Here is an 18,620-nt window from a genome sequence, read left to right on the forward strand (position 1 = left end):
GTGCACATCTATAGTTCTTCTTCTTGAAACATCACTTGCAGAGTGCACATCTATAGTTCTTCTTCTCGAAACATCACTTGCAAAGTGCACATCTATAGTTCTTCTTCTTGAAACATCACTTGCAGAGTGCACATCTATAGTTCTTCTTCTTGAAACATCACTTGCAGAGTGCACATCTATAGTTCTTCTTGAAACATCACTTGCAGTGTGCACATCTATAGATCTTCTTCTTGAAACATCACTTGCAGAGTGCACATCTATAGTTCTTCTTCTTGAAACATCACTTGCAAAGTGCACATCTATAGTTCTTCTTCTTGAAACATCACTTGCAAAGTGCACATCTATAGTTCTTCTTCTTGAAACATCACTTGCAGAGTGCACATCTATAGTTCTTCTTCTTGAAACATCACTTGCAGAGTGCACATCTATAGTTCTTCTTCTTGAAACATCACTTACAAAGTGCACATCTATAGTTCTTCTTCTTGAAACATCACTTGCAGAGTGCACATCTATAGTTCTTCTTCTTGAAACATCACTTGCAGAGTGCACATCTATAGTTCTTCTTCTTGAAACATCACTTACAAAGTGCACATCTATAGTTCTTCTTCTTGAAACATCACTTACAAAGTGCACATCTATAGTTCTTCTTCTTGAAACATCACTTACAAAGTGCACATCTATAGTTCTTCTTCTTGCTTGTTGGTTGTCCTATGGTTACCCTGAGCACACAGTCTGTCTGGAAAACTCCATTCTGGACTGTGAGCTTACGTCCCTGTTAGGGCTGGGGCGTTGCACATGAACACTCACAAATACTTCTTTTAATGTATGATTATTCCACTGCAAGCACTAAATGCACTTGATCAACCCGCTGGAGGTTATACACAAATAAACCTGTTTCTACTACACCTGAAGGTTGTGGCTACTCTCTGACCGGAGTACGTAGTCAGATAAGGGCAAACCAGCGTGTAACGCATACGGTCTTCACAGTCTGTCTAAAGGCCATCAGCCATAGTACAGTGGCCCCTATGATTTGTTAACGAGTGATTAATTAAACTTTTCACAGATTGGGTTTGTCCTGTCACGAGGGGTGAGGGTGGGGTGGGGGGGGGGGATAATTGGCACCTCATCTGTCCACTTGTGGGCCCCTCCCTCTTAGCTCTGAGCTGCATTATGGATTACGCCGTGCTCTAGAGTCTTGCCCTCTCGTTTCACTCCCCTCCATCACCGCCATATCATTTCCTCATCCCTCCGCTTCTCCCATCCTCTCCTCCTCTCTTCTGTCCTCCTTTGTTCTCTTATCTCCTCTCCTACCCTGTTTTTCCCCCCCACGACCCCTTCTCCTCCTCTCTCCTTCCCCTTCTCTCTCCTCCTCCTCCCCTCTTCTTCTTTCATCCCACCTCTCCCCTGGTCTTTCGAGGCACACAGCACATTCGTCAGACCGTGAACTTCCAGGGCTGAGGGGGTCTGTCAGGATCCATTATTCATAACATCCCCGCCACGCACTTCCATCGCCATGCCGACTCCCCCTCCCGCTCGGTGGCTCGCTGAATTAACAGTTTACTTAAGGCCCTAATCCGCCATACATCACATCACTGCAGCTCTGCACTGTTTGTGTGTGTGTGTGTGTGTGTGTGTGTGTGTGTGTGTGTGTGTGTGTGTGTGTGTGTATGACAGAGAGAGAGGGAAAGAGTGATTCACTAATGGTAGGTCACCTCCAGGGGTCGTTTCCCCCCCCCCATCCCGAGGTTCATCCAGGGGAAGCTCTTAACCCCGTACTGGGCGGCTAAACGGGCCCGGTTCCCAGAGGCCCCAGTGAGCACAGCAGGGCCGCTGTCCTGGGAGTCCTGGGGTGTATTTTAAGAGCTCCAGCCTCAGCGCGCGCGCCCATACATGATGCATACCCTCCTCCTCCTCCTCCTGGCATCAGACCGAGCGTACGCCTGGCCCCAGCGACTCACTCACTCACTCAGCCCTTTACATGGCTCTGGACACGTGCGACGACCGGAAGCATGGGGATAGATTACATGTGTTTTTTATTTTGTCATTTTTCTTTTGGGTGTAAATCATTCATGAAGACACAAGTTCCTTGGATTGGTGTGTGCTGCATTATTGTTTGTTTGCTTTAATGAGACCGCAAGCAGGCGCACATCCACCACCGGAGCCCCTTAGCTGCATGTTCATTCTTGCTTTCCATGTCTGCCTCAACTTGTGGCAAGTGGATGCTACTTTTGTTGACTTTGGCCTTCGCCTCTCTGTCTGAGCCTGTTGGCAGAGTTGCTTTTCAGGAGGAAAGGCTGAAGGGAAGAAGAGACGAGAGAAGAGAGAGGAACAGAAAGGGGGGCGGGGGGGGGGGGGGGGGTGCTAGGGGGTGCTAGGGGGTGCGGAAGGAAACAAGCCCTGCTGTGCATCAGCTGTGGCCCTAGCAATAACAGCCTCATAAGCATCATACCCCCACCCCATCACACTGCAGACACAGCACAGCAAGGGAAGGAGGGAGGGAGACTGAGAGAGAGAGCAAGAGGGAGAGAAAGAGAGGTGGAGTGGGGTGAGGGGGGTCTCTGAATGTAATGAAAGCAGCCAGTAGCCTGGGGGCGATGGGTTGTAGTGTGATCGGCGTGTGTTTACGTCCCTGTCGCTATGCACCTGTATCCATGAGAGTGATGTTGAGAGAGAGCAAGAGGGAGAGTCATAGGGGGTAGAGAGACACAACGGAGGAAAAAATACAAATTGAAGAAAATAATAAAGGGAGCATTTTGGAGAGAAGGGAGAGAATACTGAGTAAGGGCGAAAGAGGCTGAAGAGATAACAAGTGAGAGGGATGGGGATGGGAGGATGGAAAGGAGGAGGAGAAGAAGAGGAAGAGGAAGAGAAGCGGATCATGGCAGGAGACCTGTGCCAGTGCTTCTGTTTGGTGAAGCATCAGAGGAAACGGCATAGCGGAGGCCAACTTGGCTTGCGTAGCATTTTGCAAAAGGTCAAGCTGAAATACTCTCCTCTGTCTTTGGGTTTTATAGCCCCCCCCCCCCCCCCCCCCCCCCCTGCCACCATGTCTCTCTGTTTAACTGTCCTCTCTCCCTCTGGTTTACCACTCCAGGGGGGATTTTAAACATAGAATCAAATGGGACGGGTTCAGCCCCTGTGTTTTAAGATTTAATGGGATTTATTCCGTGTCACCTTCAGTATGAGCTGACGTGCTGAGCCACTTCGTGTTGACTACCACAAGCTTGTTTTTAAAGGACCGTGATGTAGGAGAGGGAGCGAGAGAGAGAGAGAGAGAGATTCTAACAGAATTGAGATGTATTTCCTATACTTGTTAGTTGGTTAGTAGCAATAATGTAATCATTTATTGGATTTGTGGCTGTATATTGTGAAAACTGTCCTGGGAATTTTTGGGTGGCATCATCAACAAGACAATTTCTTTTAATGATGATTTTGTGATTCAGTTTTGCAAGTCTGTGGCACCAATCCTCTTGCCCACTTAGTTGTGTGGGCACTGTACGTCTTCACAAACATAGTCATAACTCATAACTCATAACCCATCGCGCCTCTTAGACAAGCCTGTCTGTGTCTGTCTCTGCCCTTGCTGGACTGTCTGAGGATTCACCTACAGAGGTTCTCTCTCTCTCTCTCTCTCTCTCTCTCTCTCTCTCTCTCTCTCTCTCTCTGTCCCTCTCGCCCACCCACTCCTTCGCTCCATGTCCTCCTACTACTTCTGTTTTTTTCCCCCCCATGTCCTGTGTTCCTGTCTTGCTACCTGTGTGTGTGTGTGTGTGTGTGTGTGTGTGTGTGTGTGTGTGTGTGTGTCGGTCTTCTTACTCTTGTTCACCATGTTCCTTTTGGCAGTCAGCTCATAAAAAATTCAGGTTATTTGGACAGACCACTAGTAAAAACATCGCTTAATGCACAAGTGACCTACCTACTACACTGTGTCTGTGACCATCTGATGTCGCCCCCCGCGCACTAGCAGGCAGTGAAAGCTGTACTTCACCATCGCATCTGTCAGTGTGTGCCACTCGTGAACTTCCACTCGACTGGAGGCTCACACACACACACACAGACACTCCACATCAGGGCAGAATCCCGTGTTTGCTTTTACCCAGGATCGCAGCGCTAATGGACATGGCTATCATCTTCAGTAACCAGAAAAGCATTTTAGTGGGCCGCTTTAGACATCTCATCTGTGAGGCCACTGATTCTCAGATTCCCAGAATCTCTCCCCCCCCCCCCCACCCCCGGGCAATCTGAGCAATGAGGACTGAACAGGCACAGGGTCAATCGTACCTTTTTTTTATATATATAATACGGCATCTTTGTACTCTGTAGCAAATCAGTGCGGTGTCGTGCTGCTGCTGCTAGTCCAGTAATGAAGGACTCCGTCATCCCTGCCACCACAGCAAGGTCTCCTAATCTCCAGCGCCCTTCTCACTGCTCGCTCAAGTTTGTGTTTGTGTTTTTCAGTAGGCAGAGGCACACATGCATAATACACGATGGCCAATGGTTGTGAATTATAGAGAGACGTACTGTGTGACAATGGGAGCAGCATTGATATGTGACACTTATAAAACACAGATGCAAATTTCATTTCTTGTTCTCTCTTTCTCTTTCTTACTCTCTCATCTTTTCTTTTTCTCCCTAAAAATACAATTACACCAGCTTTCTTTTCTTTCTCTTATACTGACTGGTTCTTTAAATACTTGCCTCGTGTTTTAATTTGATTTGGACCGTCCTGAAGTTTTGTTGTTCTCTGTCGCCCCGCAGGTCAAAGAAAGACAAGAGTAAAGGAGTGGTGAAGGCTGAACCGTCTGACCCCGAACCCGAGGGTCTGTCCCTCCTGGTGCCCGACATCCAGAGGACCGCCGAGATCGTGTACGCCGCCACCACCAGCCTGCGGCAGGCCAACCAAGGTGAGCGGAGTGGAGTGGAGTGGAGAGGAGGGGAGAGGAGGGATGCAAAGGAAATGGGGAGGCTGATTGGAGAGGATGATGGGGAGGAGAGAGAGTGTGAAAGGGAGGAAAACTGAGACAAGGAGTTCAGATAATCCCTCAAAAAACGTTTAAAAATTGTCACAGTATGGTCATTTAACAGGGATTTTAGAAAAATACAAATGTGACATGCATACACCTTACCTAAAGGTGTGCAGGTAGGCTGATTGGAGAGGATGATGGGGAGGAGAGAGAGTGTGAAAGGGAGAGAAACGGAAGATCAGGAAAAGGCTTTGCTCGGTGTTCCGACATTCCCAAAGAAAAACTAAATTTCACAGTATAGTCATTTTAGAGGAAAATACAAATGTGGCATGCATACTACTTACCTAAATGTGTGCAGGTTTCCAAACAAACAAGTGATGGTAACCAGTAAAGTGTCTTAAATGTTGAAAGATATCACAGCATGTCAGACTGAGTGACTGACTGTGGCCACAGACTCCTGGGGGTTCATGCCCTCCAGTTGCCCCTCTGAAGAGCCTGCTGTGTGAGCCTTGCTCTACACACACAGACAAGGGCAAAGAAGTGGGTCTCTAACTTTAGCCACAATTCTCACACACACACACACACACACACACACACACACACACACACACACACACACCTCTTGTGACTGTGATGGACTGTCACCTCTGCAGGGATGGTTGCTGATGGTCAGTTACACACTCACACACACACTCACACAAGCTTCTCCTGCACCACATTTTCTTGGATCTTGAGCACTTCTACGCCAAGCTTTTCCTTGAAGGCTCCAGACCTGCCAATCAAACCAACACACACACACACACACACACACACACACACACAATATGTCTGGCCATTACAGTACACACACACGCTCCATCATTACTCTCTGAAGACATCAGGCTGTCCTCCCCAGAGAAGGTTTTAGAGTTGCTGACAGACTGGAAAAGTGTGAGCGGTAGGCACAAGGGACCAGAGGGGATTTGGTACTGAGTCTACACTCACTCTATCACTCTCTCTCACACACACACACACACAAAAGCACACATTTACTCCAAAGCCCATAGATGGTGCTGCTGGTGGAATCCTCTGGCAGCTATTCCTCACTGTCAGTAAGAAAAGCTAGCCATTGATACGTGTCTAAGGCATGATTGACTGTTGCACTCCCCCCCCCCCCCCTCCCTCTCCGCCTTACTAGGAGCTGTATTAATTAGTTCTGTCCCATTCTTGGCCTATGGACACACACACAGGCCCACACACACACACACAGGTGAGAAATCTACACACTTATGCTCACCCACACCTACAAACACACAGGTGCACAGGCACACACACACACACACACACACACACACACACACACACACACACACACACAGAGCACACGCACACACACACACAGAGCACACACACACACAGAGCACACACACACACGCACACACACACAAGCACACACACACACACGGGCACACACACACACACACAGGCACACACACACAGGCACACACCGACCGACGCACACACGGGCACACACACAAGGGCACACACACACACACACACACACAACCACAGGCACGCTAGCCTGCTGTTGAGAGCTGTATGAGGTCCCAGAGCTGGTGTTGAGGGAGGCATGTGGTTTGGGCACGCTGCCCATTTTGTGCAAGCTCAGATCAGTGTGGCTGTCGTCTCCTATAGGGAGATCAATAGGATAGCAGGCCTGGAGGAGGAAGGGCAGTGGGGGGGGGTCGCACAGCATCACAGGCTGGAAATGGACATGTGGAATATGTGCGGGGGGAGGGGGGGGGAGCAGGGAGGGTGAACTGTTTAATTAGTGATTCGTCTCCAAGAAACGGTCAAAGAGAGGCTAACGAGGGGCCTGGGATTTGACGAGACCTCTTTTTACACATCTCCGTATTGACCGGCTCTGCGTCCGCCAGTGTCGATACACAGCGCCTAATGTGCGAGCTGGAAGGGAAATAAATGATGGTATTGATGTCTAGTTTTTTTTTTTTTTTTTTTACACTGCGCACAGGCTAAGCTTGCCGTTATAGGCAGGTTAAATGCACGAGTAATTTAATAGCATCGAACATGCAATCCTCGTAACCAGCATCAGTGCGCCGCAACCAGGGGAATGGAGTCAGGGTCTCCAGCCCCCCCCCTATAATGTCCTAAATATATACAGTTAATTACGCTGATGCATGGAGCCTCCCACCCCCTTCTCCCACCGTCTGCTCAGTGACGGCAGAGAGGTGACAGTGGGATCCACCAGTGTGATTATGTCTCCAGTGGCAGAGTGGAGCTGTCGATAAGAGCAGCCCCTGTTGCAGAGGAGATGAGGCCCCCTGCCAGATACCATATCGCCATCTTGCAATGATGTAGCAGTCATTTGTCAGTTTTAATACGTTCGCTTTGAGTTTTTCTCTCTCCTTCTCTCTCTTTCTCTCACTCTATACACCTTTCTCTCTCTCACTCTCCCCCCATCTGTCTCTCCCTCTCCACACTTACTGTCTTCCTCTCTCTCCTTATCTGTAATTTCCCCCCTCCCTCCCTCCCTCCCGACATCTTTCTTGTCTACACACACTGACCCACTGGAGAAACATGGGGAAGATCTCCTTGACAGCTGAGTTGTTGTTGTTTTTGTTTTTGTTACTCTGATGGGTGGGGGAAAGTCGAGCCGACCGCAACACAGGCCTCTTGCTGTGTTCCCTCCAATGATCACTCTATGCAGGGTACCCGCGAGGTCTTGAAAACTTGAAAAAGTCTTAAATTTAGTATTCATAATTTAAGGCCTTGAAAAGGTATTATATTTTGTCAACCGGTCTTAAATTTCGTCAACAGGTCTTAAATTTCCTTCATCAAGTCCACATTTGTTTATTGTTCGTTGTGACAACGAATCTTAGTACACCCAAACGTCGCATCCAAAATACCAGGCAACCTGTATATGACTCTGAACTGGCTGAGATGCTGACACGATAAGGATAAAACTAGCTAACGTTAGCTATTCACTCGCTGCGCTAGCTAGCTAGACAGTTAACTAGGACACTGCCCTGTCAGGGACAGGGTAATGCTAGTTAATAAGCTTCTGCTATCACAGGCAACAGTGGAGCGGGGCTTTTGGGTGATTAAAGAAATTGAAACGTCTAACATTTTTTTTCACGGCAGTTTGGGTGACTTGATAATAATTTCATCAACACTTATTCTGGATTGACTCCACCAAACATCAAATCAGCAGCGATTATTTCCCAAACCCTCGAAAGCTGTTGCAATTGAGATTTTAACTTTACTTTCTGTTTGAAGATAAGGTAGCATAGTGTTGAGGAATGGGTTAGTTGAAAGTGGACAACTTTAAATTAATATATGAGATTGAACAACATAAACCCCTATACAGATAAAATAAGTTAACAAGGATAGCAAAACCGACTGATAACGGCAGAAAGGCGTACAGGACAGGACGTCAGATCAGTGACACAGGTAGTTTTTTCCCCATTATATGTGAAGGCTGAGATATTCATAACACTTTATTCAGTCTTACTGGTGGTCCTTTTGTAATACCAACAGGTGCACTTCGTTGTTGCCTATGTACTGTTCTCACTACGTGTTTAGCATTACATCGCATAACTATGTTTCTTGATAACAGCTGTTGCCATTTCCACGAGAGGAGCATTTGAAGGATGTCAAAGTAAAAGTCCAATACTAAACGGTGTTTGTTTCCATAACAACAATACAAGTAATATACATTTAACAGCCTATTTTGCTACATTTTTGCTACCTCTTTTATTTGGCATGTTGGTGAGGTTATTATTTTAGAGGACCATTTCTCAATGGTTTTGTTATTTAATGAATGTTTGTTTATTAATAACTTATTTTTAACAAATAACTCAATTATAATTACAAAGAGGGAAATTCGCATCTCTATCACAACTTCCACTTGCTCCCGCAATTTAATTGCAACAAACACCTCAAAAACACAGCAACTTTTATGGAAAAGCTCCTGCTATAATAAGTTGGCTGAACTCATCATACTGGATGAACAGATTGCTGCCAAAGGCTGTAGGATCTGTTGTATTACAACCGCACACAGGTTCACCCACAGACGTATCCAGACACGCAATGCACACACACACACACACACATGTACACAAACACACACTCACACGTCCACCCCTCACAGTTATCGTTTTAAAAAGTTCTGTCTTATGATTACATTTTTAAATTGTATTCATATGCATATCAGGAAAGGTGCGATGTTGGTCTTAAATTTCATCTAAAGTGGTCTTGAAAAGGTCTTAAAAAGTCTTAAATTTGAGATGAAAAATCCTGGGGGTACCCTGATGTGGCTGTGTGTGTGTGTGTGTGTGTGTGTGTGTGTGTGTGTGTGTGTGTGTGTGTGTGTGTGCCTGGGGGGGGGGAGTATTCATGGCAGGGTAGCTGGACACCCCACAGTCACATAGAAGGCAACGGGGGGGGGGGGGGGGGGGGGCTCTGTTCTCTTCTGCCTGCTCTGATCTCTTCTGCCTGTGAGGGCTTTGGAGTTGTTTATCATGCTGTTTCTTTCATGTGCTATTTCTTCTTCTCCCTGTTTTTCTCAGCTTTCCACTTTCTCACTCACACATCTAACACCTTGTTTCTTCCTCTCTCTTTGATAGGTTGATTATTTGATGTGTTTCTATTGATCCATGGTTGGGAAAGTGTGGGTAATCAATGTGATATAAGAATATCAAACTTGGTTTCTTTTTTCTCACTCTCTGTCCACAGAAAAGAAACTGGCCGAGTGCTCTAAGAAGACGTCCACCAGGCCCAAGCCCATGTCTGTGATGCGCTCTCTGGAGGAGAAGTATGTGGCAGCCATGAAGAAGCTCCAGTTTGGTGAGTTCCACACCTCGGCCTGGCGGAGGGAGGGAGAGGGAGGGGGAGGGAGGGAGGGGGAGAGAGAGAGAGAGAGGGAGAGGGAGGGAGAGGGAGGGAAGGAGAGAGGGAGAGGGGAAGAGGGAGAGGGAGAGGGAGAGGGAGGGAGGGAGGGAGAGAAATAGAGGCTGAGAGGTAGCAGGGGTGAGTGAGTGAGTGAGGGAGGGAGAGAGAGAGAGAGATACAGAGAGAGGTTGAGAGAGAGATAGGTAAGAGCCAAGGAAGGAGAGAGAGAGAGAGAGAGAGAGAGAGTGTGTGAAAAAGAGAGAATGAGTGAGAGGCAGAGGGAGAGAGAATGAGAGAGAGGCTGAGGGATTGAGGGAGACGCTGCTGGAGCACACACATGGGTCTCCTCAGGAATGATCCATAATGCCATCACCGTGGCGTCTCTGGGGCGGGGGAGGGGAAGGGAAGGGTAGGGGCTTTTCTGACTGTCACTTCTCATCCCAGCGCCCTCTGATTGATGGCCAGACTTTTGCTCCGCCGCAATTGATTTTTGCAAGTGGGAGACGTCTGAAATAATCGCGCCTGACACCAACGTAAACAGGTTTGCACTGGTCCCCAATACAAGCGGGGAGAGATGATGGCAAAGAGAAAAAGAAAGAAAGAGAGAGAAAAGAGGAAGAGCAGGTATAGCCCTCGGGAGAGAGAATGAGAGAGAGGGAGAGAGATGTGAACCATGTGATTAAAGAGCAGGAGAATGGGAAGCGAGGTGTTGTATCTTTTCTTAAAAGGTTTCCATACCAGCCTTTAATCTTTTTCATCATTGTGTGTGTGTGTGTGTGTGTGTGTGTGTGTCTCTTTCTCTGTCTTCTCCATAGATACGTTTGAGATGGTGACCGAGGACGAGGACGGTAAGCTGGTGTTTAAGGTGAACTACCACTACATGTCTCAGGTGAAGAATGCCAGCGATGCCAACAGCGCTGCCCGGGCACGACGGCTGGCACAGGAGGCCGTCACCCTCTCCACCTCCCTGCCCCTCTCCTCCTCCTCCTCGGTCTTCGTCCGCTGCGACGAGGAGCGCCTCGATATCATGAAGGTACGCGGAGCTAAGGCCACCATCAACTCACTGCTACACACTCTCACACACACACACACACACACACACACACGCACTCGATATCATGAAGGTATGGGGAGCTAAGGCAACCATCAACTCACTGCTACATACACACACACACACACGCACTCGATATCATGAAGGTATGGGGAGCTAAGGCAACCATCAACTCACTGCTACACACTCTCACACACACACACACACACACACACACACACACACACACACACACACACACACACACACATATATACACACACACACACACAAAAGCTAATGTTCTTGCAAGCTCATACATACATGTGCAAGCTCTCACACATGAATATACACACACACACACACACACACTCCTCATGTATGGTTTTTCTGTAATCTTTGCCCCTGTGCAAGGCTGAGGGCTTTTCTAATAAAGGGGATATTACTGGGGCCCCATCTGCTGCAGAGGAGCTGACTTGAGGGCTCAGCGCGTGTGTGTGTGCGTGTGTGCGTGTGTGTGTGTGTGTGTGTGTGTGTGTGTGTGTGTGTGTGTGTGTGTGTGTGTGTGTGTGTGTGTGTGTGTGTGTGTGTGTGTGTGTGTGTGTGTGTGTGTGTGTGTGTGTGTGTGTGTGTGTGGAGCTGCTGTGGGAGTCAGGAGCCAAGCAGTGCCTGCTCCCCTCAGGGTCGTGTGTGTGGGTGTGAGCTGGTTGCTCAGCGGGACTCCAGCTATTCTGGATGGGATTTAGCCACGGCTGGCTGGAACGGAGCGTCGTCCTCGTTCCCCCGTTAGGGCGAGCGGAGCAACACACACACACACACACACACTCTCACACACACACACACACACTCACACACACGACCGTTATGACAAGTGGAGCAACACACACACACACACACCCACACCCGGTATGACGAGCGGAGCGCCATCTTCACTCGCTGCTGGTTACGGGGGCACCGCTAAAGTCTGCGGTCCCTCCCGACGGCAGCCATCACTCTCTAATGACATTTTAGAAATCACCCGGTGTCCTGATTAACGGCCACGGAGTCAGTTAAATGTCAGAGCCCTCGTCTGGTTAGTTAGGCATGTTTCACTCATGCTCCACTGGGAATCACCTCAACACCGCACACAGGCTCAGGCAAAGCAGGCCAGCCATGGAGGCAAGGAAAGGCCAAAGTGTGTGAATGAGTGAGGGAGAGAGAGATCCGGTTCTTAGGGTGGGCCCCCACCATGCCATACTTCTCTGCATCTTTCTTCCTCATCTCTGATCTCTCTGCTCTTTCTCTGCCAGCTATAACCCCCCCCCCCCCCCCCCCCCCCCCCCCCAACCGTGCCCTTGACACGCCCCCTCCTTTCTTTCTTTCGTTCTCAGTCTTCCCTCATGAACCTAAAGTGTGCATTAACATGCAAAGTTAATGTTCGCTAATAGCAGCGCGTATCCTGCTCAGATGAAAACATCCAGGCACACTCACTCACACACACACACACTCACTCACTCACTCACACACTCACTCACTCACACACACACACACTCACTCACTCACTCACTCACACACTCACTCACACACTCACTCTCACACTCACTCACACACTCACACTCTCACACACTCTCACACACACTCACACACTCACACACTCACTCACTCACACACTCACACACACACACACACACACACACACACACACACACACACACACACACACACACACACACTCACACACTCCTCATGGTGTGGGTGCGCGAGCAGTGTGGGGCCTGAGCGCTGCTGTCACAACACTCTTCTCGCCTGAGCGCCACTCCCCCGACCCCCGGGGCGACGTGGGCCACTGAGCCCTGCCTGTTGCCTTGGCAACGCTGTGCCTTAGCCACCGTATCCCCGCCGGTCCCGTCCTGAGGATTTTCCACCAGAGTACACAGATATTTCGTCCTCTTTTTCTCCCCTCCTTTTTTTATATCCTCCTTTTTTCCCAAGTTTCCTTTTTCATTTCCTACGAGTGAGTCTTGCTTGGCTGACCTGGTTAGGCCCTGTCTCTCCAGTGTGGTGTATCTGTGGAGTGATTTCATTAATGTATGTCTGTGTGGATGATTTCTTAATCCATCCGTCCCGCCTTTCAAAACAGTGCCACGGCTCTGCACTCCTCTATCTGAGGAAGCTCTGTTCCCTTCTTTTCTATTTGACATAGGGACTCCAGTGGCATCCTTTTAACCCTTTATGTGTGTGTGTGTTGTCTCTGAGTGTGTATTTGTGTGTCTCTGAGTGTGTGTGTGTGTGTGTGTCTCTGAGTGTGTGTATGTGTGTCTCTGAGTGTGTGTATGTGTGTCTGAGTGTGTGTGTGTGTGTGTGTGTGTGTGTGTGTGTGTGTGTGTGTGTGTGTGTGTGTGTCTCCCTTTTTTCTCCCCTCCCACTCTTTCCTCCCGTACCTCTGTTCTATCCGTTTCTCTGGCAGAGCTTTTTATCGCTCTTCTCTCTCTTATTCAATCTTGTAGCAGCTGTCTGATTCTCTCTGTTTCTTTTCTATCTTCTGAACAGTCAGCTGTAAGCTCCGTTTTGACATCTGAGCACAAATACCTAGTTTGTTGTCTCTGTGAATCTCACTCTTTACACACTCGCGCTCTCTCACACACACACACACACACACACACACACACACACACACACACACACACACACACACACACACACACACACACACACCACCTCCTCAGCCTCGATCCTCCCCATTGCCCAACCAGCACTAAACCCTGGGGTTTGTTTCAAGATGGCAGTGCCAAATGCACTAGAAACAAGGTCTTGCCTCTGTGCCTTTCACATCCGATTATCAAGTGCTTTTAGAGCCGCGAGAGGAAAGGGCGGAAAATTGAGCAAGCACACACACACACACACACACACACACACACACACACACACACACACACACACACACACACACACACACACACACACACACACACACTCTGTCTGTCTCTCTGTCTATCTGTCTCACACATACACACTAGAGCCCAACCGATAAATCGCTTTAACCATATTATTATTTGATATAAGCTCATAACTGATCTATCGGTGTCTGTGTTTATAACGGCCGAGGAGTGACCCTTCATTATCAGGTTGATTGCCCGTGTTGTTGTTGCGTAGTGTTTACCAGAGGGCACATTGCAACGTTGGCAACATGCTTGGTTCCTAGACGTCAAATCTTAGCTGACCGCTGCACAGAACCACGGAGTCTGATCTGTTGTGTGATGATTTTCACGTGAAATGCATTTCTTAAACAAAAATGAATTTCTCTCATCTCGCTTTTACCCTCAAATAAACCTGAGAACAGTTGTCAGCCATTCCATCGCCGAATATAACCAGTGCAGTCTGCAGTCTGTATATCACCTTCAGATTTTTAAATCCTCATATATCGGAATCCGTATCGGGTCTTAAAAATCCTACATCGGTCGTTGAAATACACACATTTGACTACTGCATACGAAGGGGAATACCTGTAAGACTATGTTTTAGGCTGCTTTCTAAAGAGGACCCTGCCCATCTCTGAGCGAGGGAGCTCTCTTCCTTCCGGATGAGAGGTCTTCCCTCCATCGATCAGGAGGGGGGGGGGGGGGGGGAGCGGGCGGTCCCACTCTCCTCTTACAGCTCACTCCAGGAGGTGCTCAGTGATGCACGCTAACACTCCTCCACTGGTCGAGCTTCACTGCAGCACCTCCACTCTGATTGATGTTGACTCTTGCCTTCTGTACCTGTTATGTGCTTATCATAAAATGACAAGCAGTAAAAACCAAAGACCCTTCAAATGCATTTACCTCCTTTTTTTTTAATGCTCTTAACTTTTTATTTTTATTTTATTCCTGATAAAATGTGTTGCACCTGCACCTTGTCTGAACTGTGGTCTTGTGAGGTAGTATTTGTGCTGAGGTGAACGAACATTAACATAAAGTTTGTTTGTTTGTTTGTTTGTATACAGGTCCTGATTACCGGTCCGGCAGACACCCCATATGCAAACGGCTGTTTTGAGTTTGACGTGTACTTCCCCCAGGACTACCCCAACTCCCCCCCTCTGGTCAACCTGGAGACCACCGGGGGCCACAGCGTGCGCTTCAACCCAAACCTCTATAATGACGGCAAAGTGAGTGTCTACCAGTCCACATGCTTCAGTCGTCCTGTGGCAAAACCCTCATCTCTGTGTCTCAAACAGTCTTTAAGATTCTCTGTCTACCACACTAGATGAATATTGTATAGTGGTGTGTGTGTCTGTCAGTGAGTGAGTGAATGTGTGTGTGTGCACAGTATAGTTGGGAGAGTTGTTGTGTGTGATGTAAGTTGTTGTGTGTGATGTTAGTGTGGACATGCGTGAGGTTTTTATTAAAGTGCAGTAATCCCTCCAGGCAGAACCAACCTGTTTACATAAATGCTGTGACTTCAGCAGCGCAGTGTCTGTCTGTGGGTGGAATCCATAGGGAGGCAAGCAGACTGGTCCTTCTTCTTTCTCTCTCTCCCTCTCTCTCTCTCTCTCTTTCTCTTTCTTGTTCTCTCTCTCTATCTCCCTCTCTTTCTCTTGTTCTGTCTCTCTCTCTCTCTCTCTCTCTCTCTCTCTCTCTCGCTCAGTCTCTTTCTCTCTCTCTCTCTCTCTCTCTCTCCCTCCCTCCATCTCTCTCTCTCCCTCCATCCCACCTCTGGTCAGGAGTGGTAAAAGAGCTCAAGTCCCTCCCATCTGCTAACCCTCATTAGTAGCGGTGAGACAGAGAACATCTATTTTCATAATGGGAGGTGACAACTGCTCCAGGAGTTAGTGTGTGCTGTAGACATCAGACCTAAGAGATCACGCCCCCTCTGCTCACCAGCGACCATGTGTGTGTCAGGCAGATGTGTTTGGGAGTGTGTGACAAGTGTTTTGAGGTTAAATTTAAAGTTGGCTTGGTATCTGACAAGTTTCCTCTTTCTCTACCGTCTCTATAATCTTTCTCTTTTATCCCCCCCCCCCCCCCTGTCCTCTCCTCTTCCTCTCCCTCTTGCTCTTTCCTTTCTCTCTCCTTTCTCTCCTCTTTCTCTCCATCTTGCTCTCTCCTTTTCTTTCCGTGTGTCTCTCAGGTGTGTTTAAGCATTCTCAACACCTGGCATGGTCGACCAGAGGAGAAGTGGAATCCACAAACCTCTAGCTTTTTACAGGTAAATGTTTCCTTCTCGCACGCACGCACGCACGCACGCACGCACGCACGCACGCACGCGACCGGTTTCTAAGCATTCCACATGAAGTTCCCTCAGCTTCTTAGCTTATAATGAGATTCTTAATTATTTTACCCGCCCGCCTTCACACTTCCCACAACTGCCCGCCTTCACCCCTCACCCTCGCCCTCACCCAGCAGAGGGCCTAGGGAGTGGGATGAGCGTCCTAGCCTCCAGTCCGTCCCCCTCTCTCTCTCCCTCTAGCAGTGCTCAAGGTAATAAATACTGCAATGGCCTCAGCGCAGCAGGGACAGGAGAGAGGAGATGCAGAGCAGAGCAGCGCCATGAGAAGGGGGAGCAGGGTCACGTGACCCCACGGGAGATCAGGCAGGGGGTTAGGAGTGAATGGATGCATGAATAGATGGATGCATAAAATACCTCACTCGTGGGGAAAAGGACTCGTTTCCTTCCTCCTTTTCTCTTTTTTTATTTCTGAGCCCCCTCCTCCAGTCTGAATGTGTGAGACGGTTACTCTTAAAGCCTTTGATTTGATTTCACACCGATCTCTCCCGGCCTGGCTGCCGTTCGGGAGGCTGGGCCAGCGGATTGAGCCGATGCGGGGCGGTTTGGCCTCCAGCTCCTGCTCCAGTCCTGCGTCGGCGGAGAGCCCCACGGTAGCAGATGATCCTCAGACCCTCTGCTGCTCTCTGCACTCAGCATCCCTGCCTCCTCCTGTGATGCCCATTATCTGATTTATTTTAAACTGATATTCCTCCATTACCCCCACCACCATCATCATCCACAAGCCCCTACGCCCTACATCATGGGCTATCCTCTATTGAGAAATGGGGAATTAGTGTTCTCTGCTTTTTATTGATCTCCCTACAAGCAAGTAAAGAGCACCCCCCCTCCCCCCCTCATCACCCCAACCCATTTCTCCCCCCCCCCTCGGTGTCCAGCCTCTCCTCCTCTGATAATCCCCTCTCATGCGGTGGGCGGGGTGGAGAAAGTTCGTAGAGATGTCTCCATTGATTATCATTCTAGTTAGCGTCGTCCGCCGGGTCGATAATGGAAATCAAGACAGGCCAGTTCCGTGCCAGGGACGACTGTTCTATCAGCTCCGCGCTGTCAAGGAACGCACGGATGCGGCGGGGTGCGGGGTGTGTGTGGGGGTGGGTGTGTGGTGAGTTCAAGGTTAGCCGGGTCAGATAAAAAAAAGGTTGGGCTTTTCCCCCGGATACACTGATTATATTCATCGGAGGGCTGGAGAGGAACTTTGCTAATACTCACTAGCGGCGGCACATCAGTACCATCACCTTTTGAAGACGCCCACATTAGCATTCATTCACACGGCGGATGCTTTAATCCACAGAGACTAGCAATCCAGCTAGGGCAGACATAAATCAGCACTCCGTCTCCCTGTGCCTTGACCCCATGACCTGGACCCTCGTCTGGCAGACATTTATATGCTAATTCACTTACGGAACACAATCCAATTGTACGGCTGTTTTAACAGGCCTACTTCAAGACAAACACAGGCAGATAAAGTTTCCAAGAATGAACTCAGCAGGTCTGAGTTTAAAGTAGGTTTAGAACCCCCCCCCACCCCCCTGGTCCTGCTATATTGAAGTCCTGTAAATATGCATCATTGACCCTTATTGTGTGTGTGTTGAGGTGCTAGTGTATTGACCCTTATTGTGTGTGTGTGTGTGTGTGTGTTCAGGTGCTAGTGTCCGTTCAGTCCCTGATCCTGGTGGCGGAGCCGTACTTTAACGAGCCTTATTGTGTGTGTGTGTGTGTGTGTTCAGGTGCTAGTGTCAGTTCAGTCCCTGATCCTGGTGGCGGAGCCGTACTTTAACGAGCCTTATTGTGTGTGTGTGTGTGTGTGTGTGTGTGTTCAGGTGCTAGTGTCCGTTCAGTCCCTGATCCTGGTGGCGGAGCCGTACTTTAACGAGCCTTATTGTGTGTGTGTGTGTGTGTGTGTGTTCAGGTGCTAGTGTCCGTTCAGTCCCTGATCCTGGTGGAGGAGCTGTACTTTAACGAGCCTTTTTGTGTGTGTGTGTGTGTGTGTGTGTGTGTGTGTGTGTGTGTGTGTGTGTGTGTGTGTGTGTGTGTGTGTGTTCAGGTGCTAGTGTCCGTTCAGTCCCTGATCCTGGTGGCGGAGCCGTACTTTAACGAGCCTTATTGTGTGTGTGTGTGTGTGTGTGTGTTCAGGTGCTAGTGTCCGTTCAGTCCCTGATCCTGGTGGCGGAGCCGTACTTTAACGAGCCCGGCTACGAGCGCTCGAGGGGCACGCCCAGCGGCACACAGAGCTCCCGCGAGTACGACGGAAACATCCGGCAGGCCACCGTCAAGTGGGCCATGCTGGAACAGATGAGGAACCCCTCGCCCTGCTTCAAGGAGGTGAGTGACAGAGCATGCGCACACACACACACACACACACACACACACCCACACAAAGAAGCATGTGCAGCCTGTGTTGCTTTTTCAAGGACACAAGCTTCACCACGGCAGGAGAAATAATCTCAATTCTCATTCACACGCTCGCACCCAAATCCACTCAGTCATGCCAGACA

General features: G+C 48.9%; 1 protein-coding gene across 10 annotated transcripts in view; it reads left to right on the top strand.

Annotated features, from left to right (window-relative positions):
* birc6 (baculoviral IAP repeat containing 6) overlaps positions 1-18,620 on the top strand; it is a 136,978-nt gene that overhangs the window by 105,322 nt on the left and 13,036 nt on the right. For all 10 annotated transcript variants that reach the window (XM_080848993.1, XM_080848997.1, XM_080849000.1 and 7 more), the window contains exons 67-72: positions 4,759-4,904; positions 9,699-9,809; positions 10,670-10,887; positions 14,846-15,007; positions 15,970-16,047; positions 18,259-18,447. In XM_080848993.1, coding sequence (XP_080705119.1) covers positions 4,759-4,904; positions 9,699-9,809; positions 10,670-10,887; positions 14,846-15,007; positions 15,970-16,047; positions 18,259-18,447 — 904 coding nt within the window. The remainder of the gene's footprint in view (positions 1-4,758; positions 4,905-9,698; positions 9,810-10,669; positions 10,888-14,845; positions 15,008-15,969; positions 16,048-18,258; positions 18,448-18,620) is intronic.

The sequence above is a fragment of the Sprattus sprattus genome, assembly GCF_963457725.1.
Source record: "Sprattus sprattus genome assembly, chromosome: 12".
NCBI classification, from domain to species: Eukaryota; Metazoa; Chordata; class Actinopteri; order Clupeiformes; family Clupeidae; genus Sprattus; species Sprattus sprattus.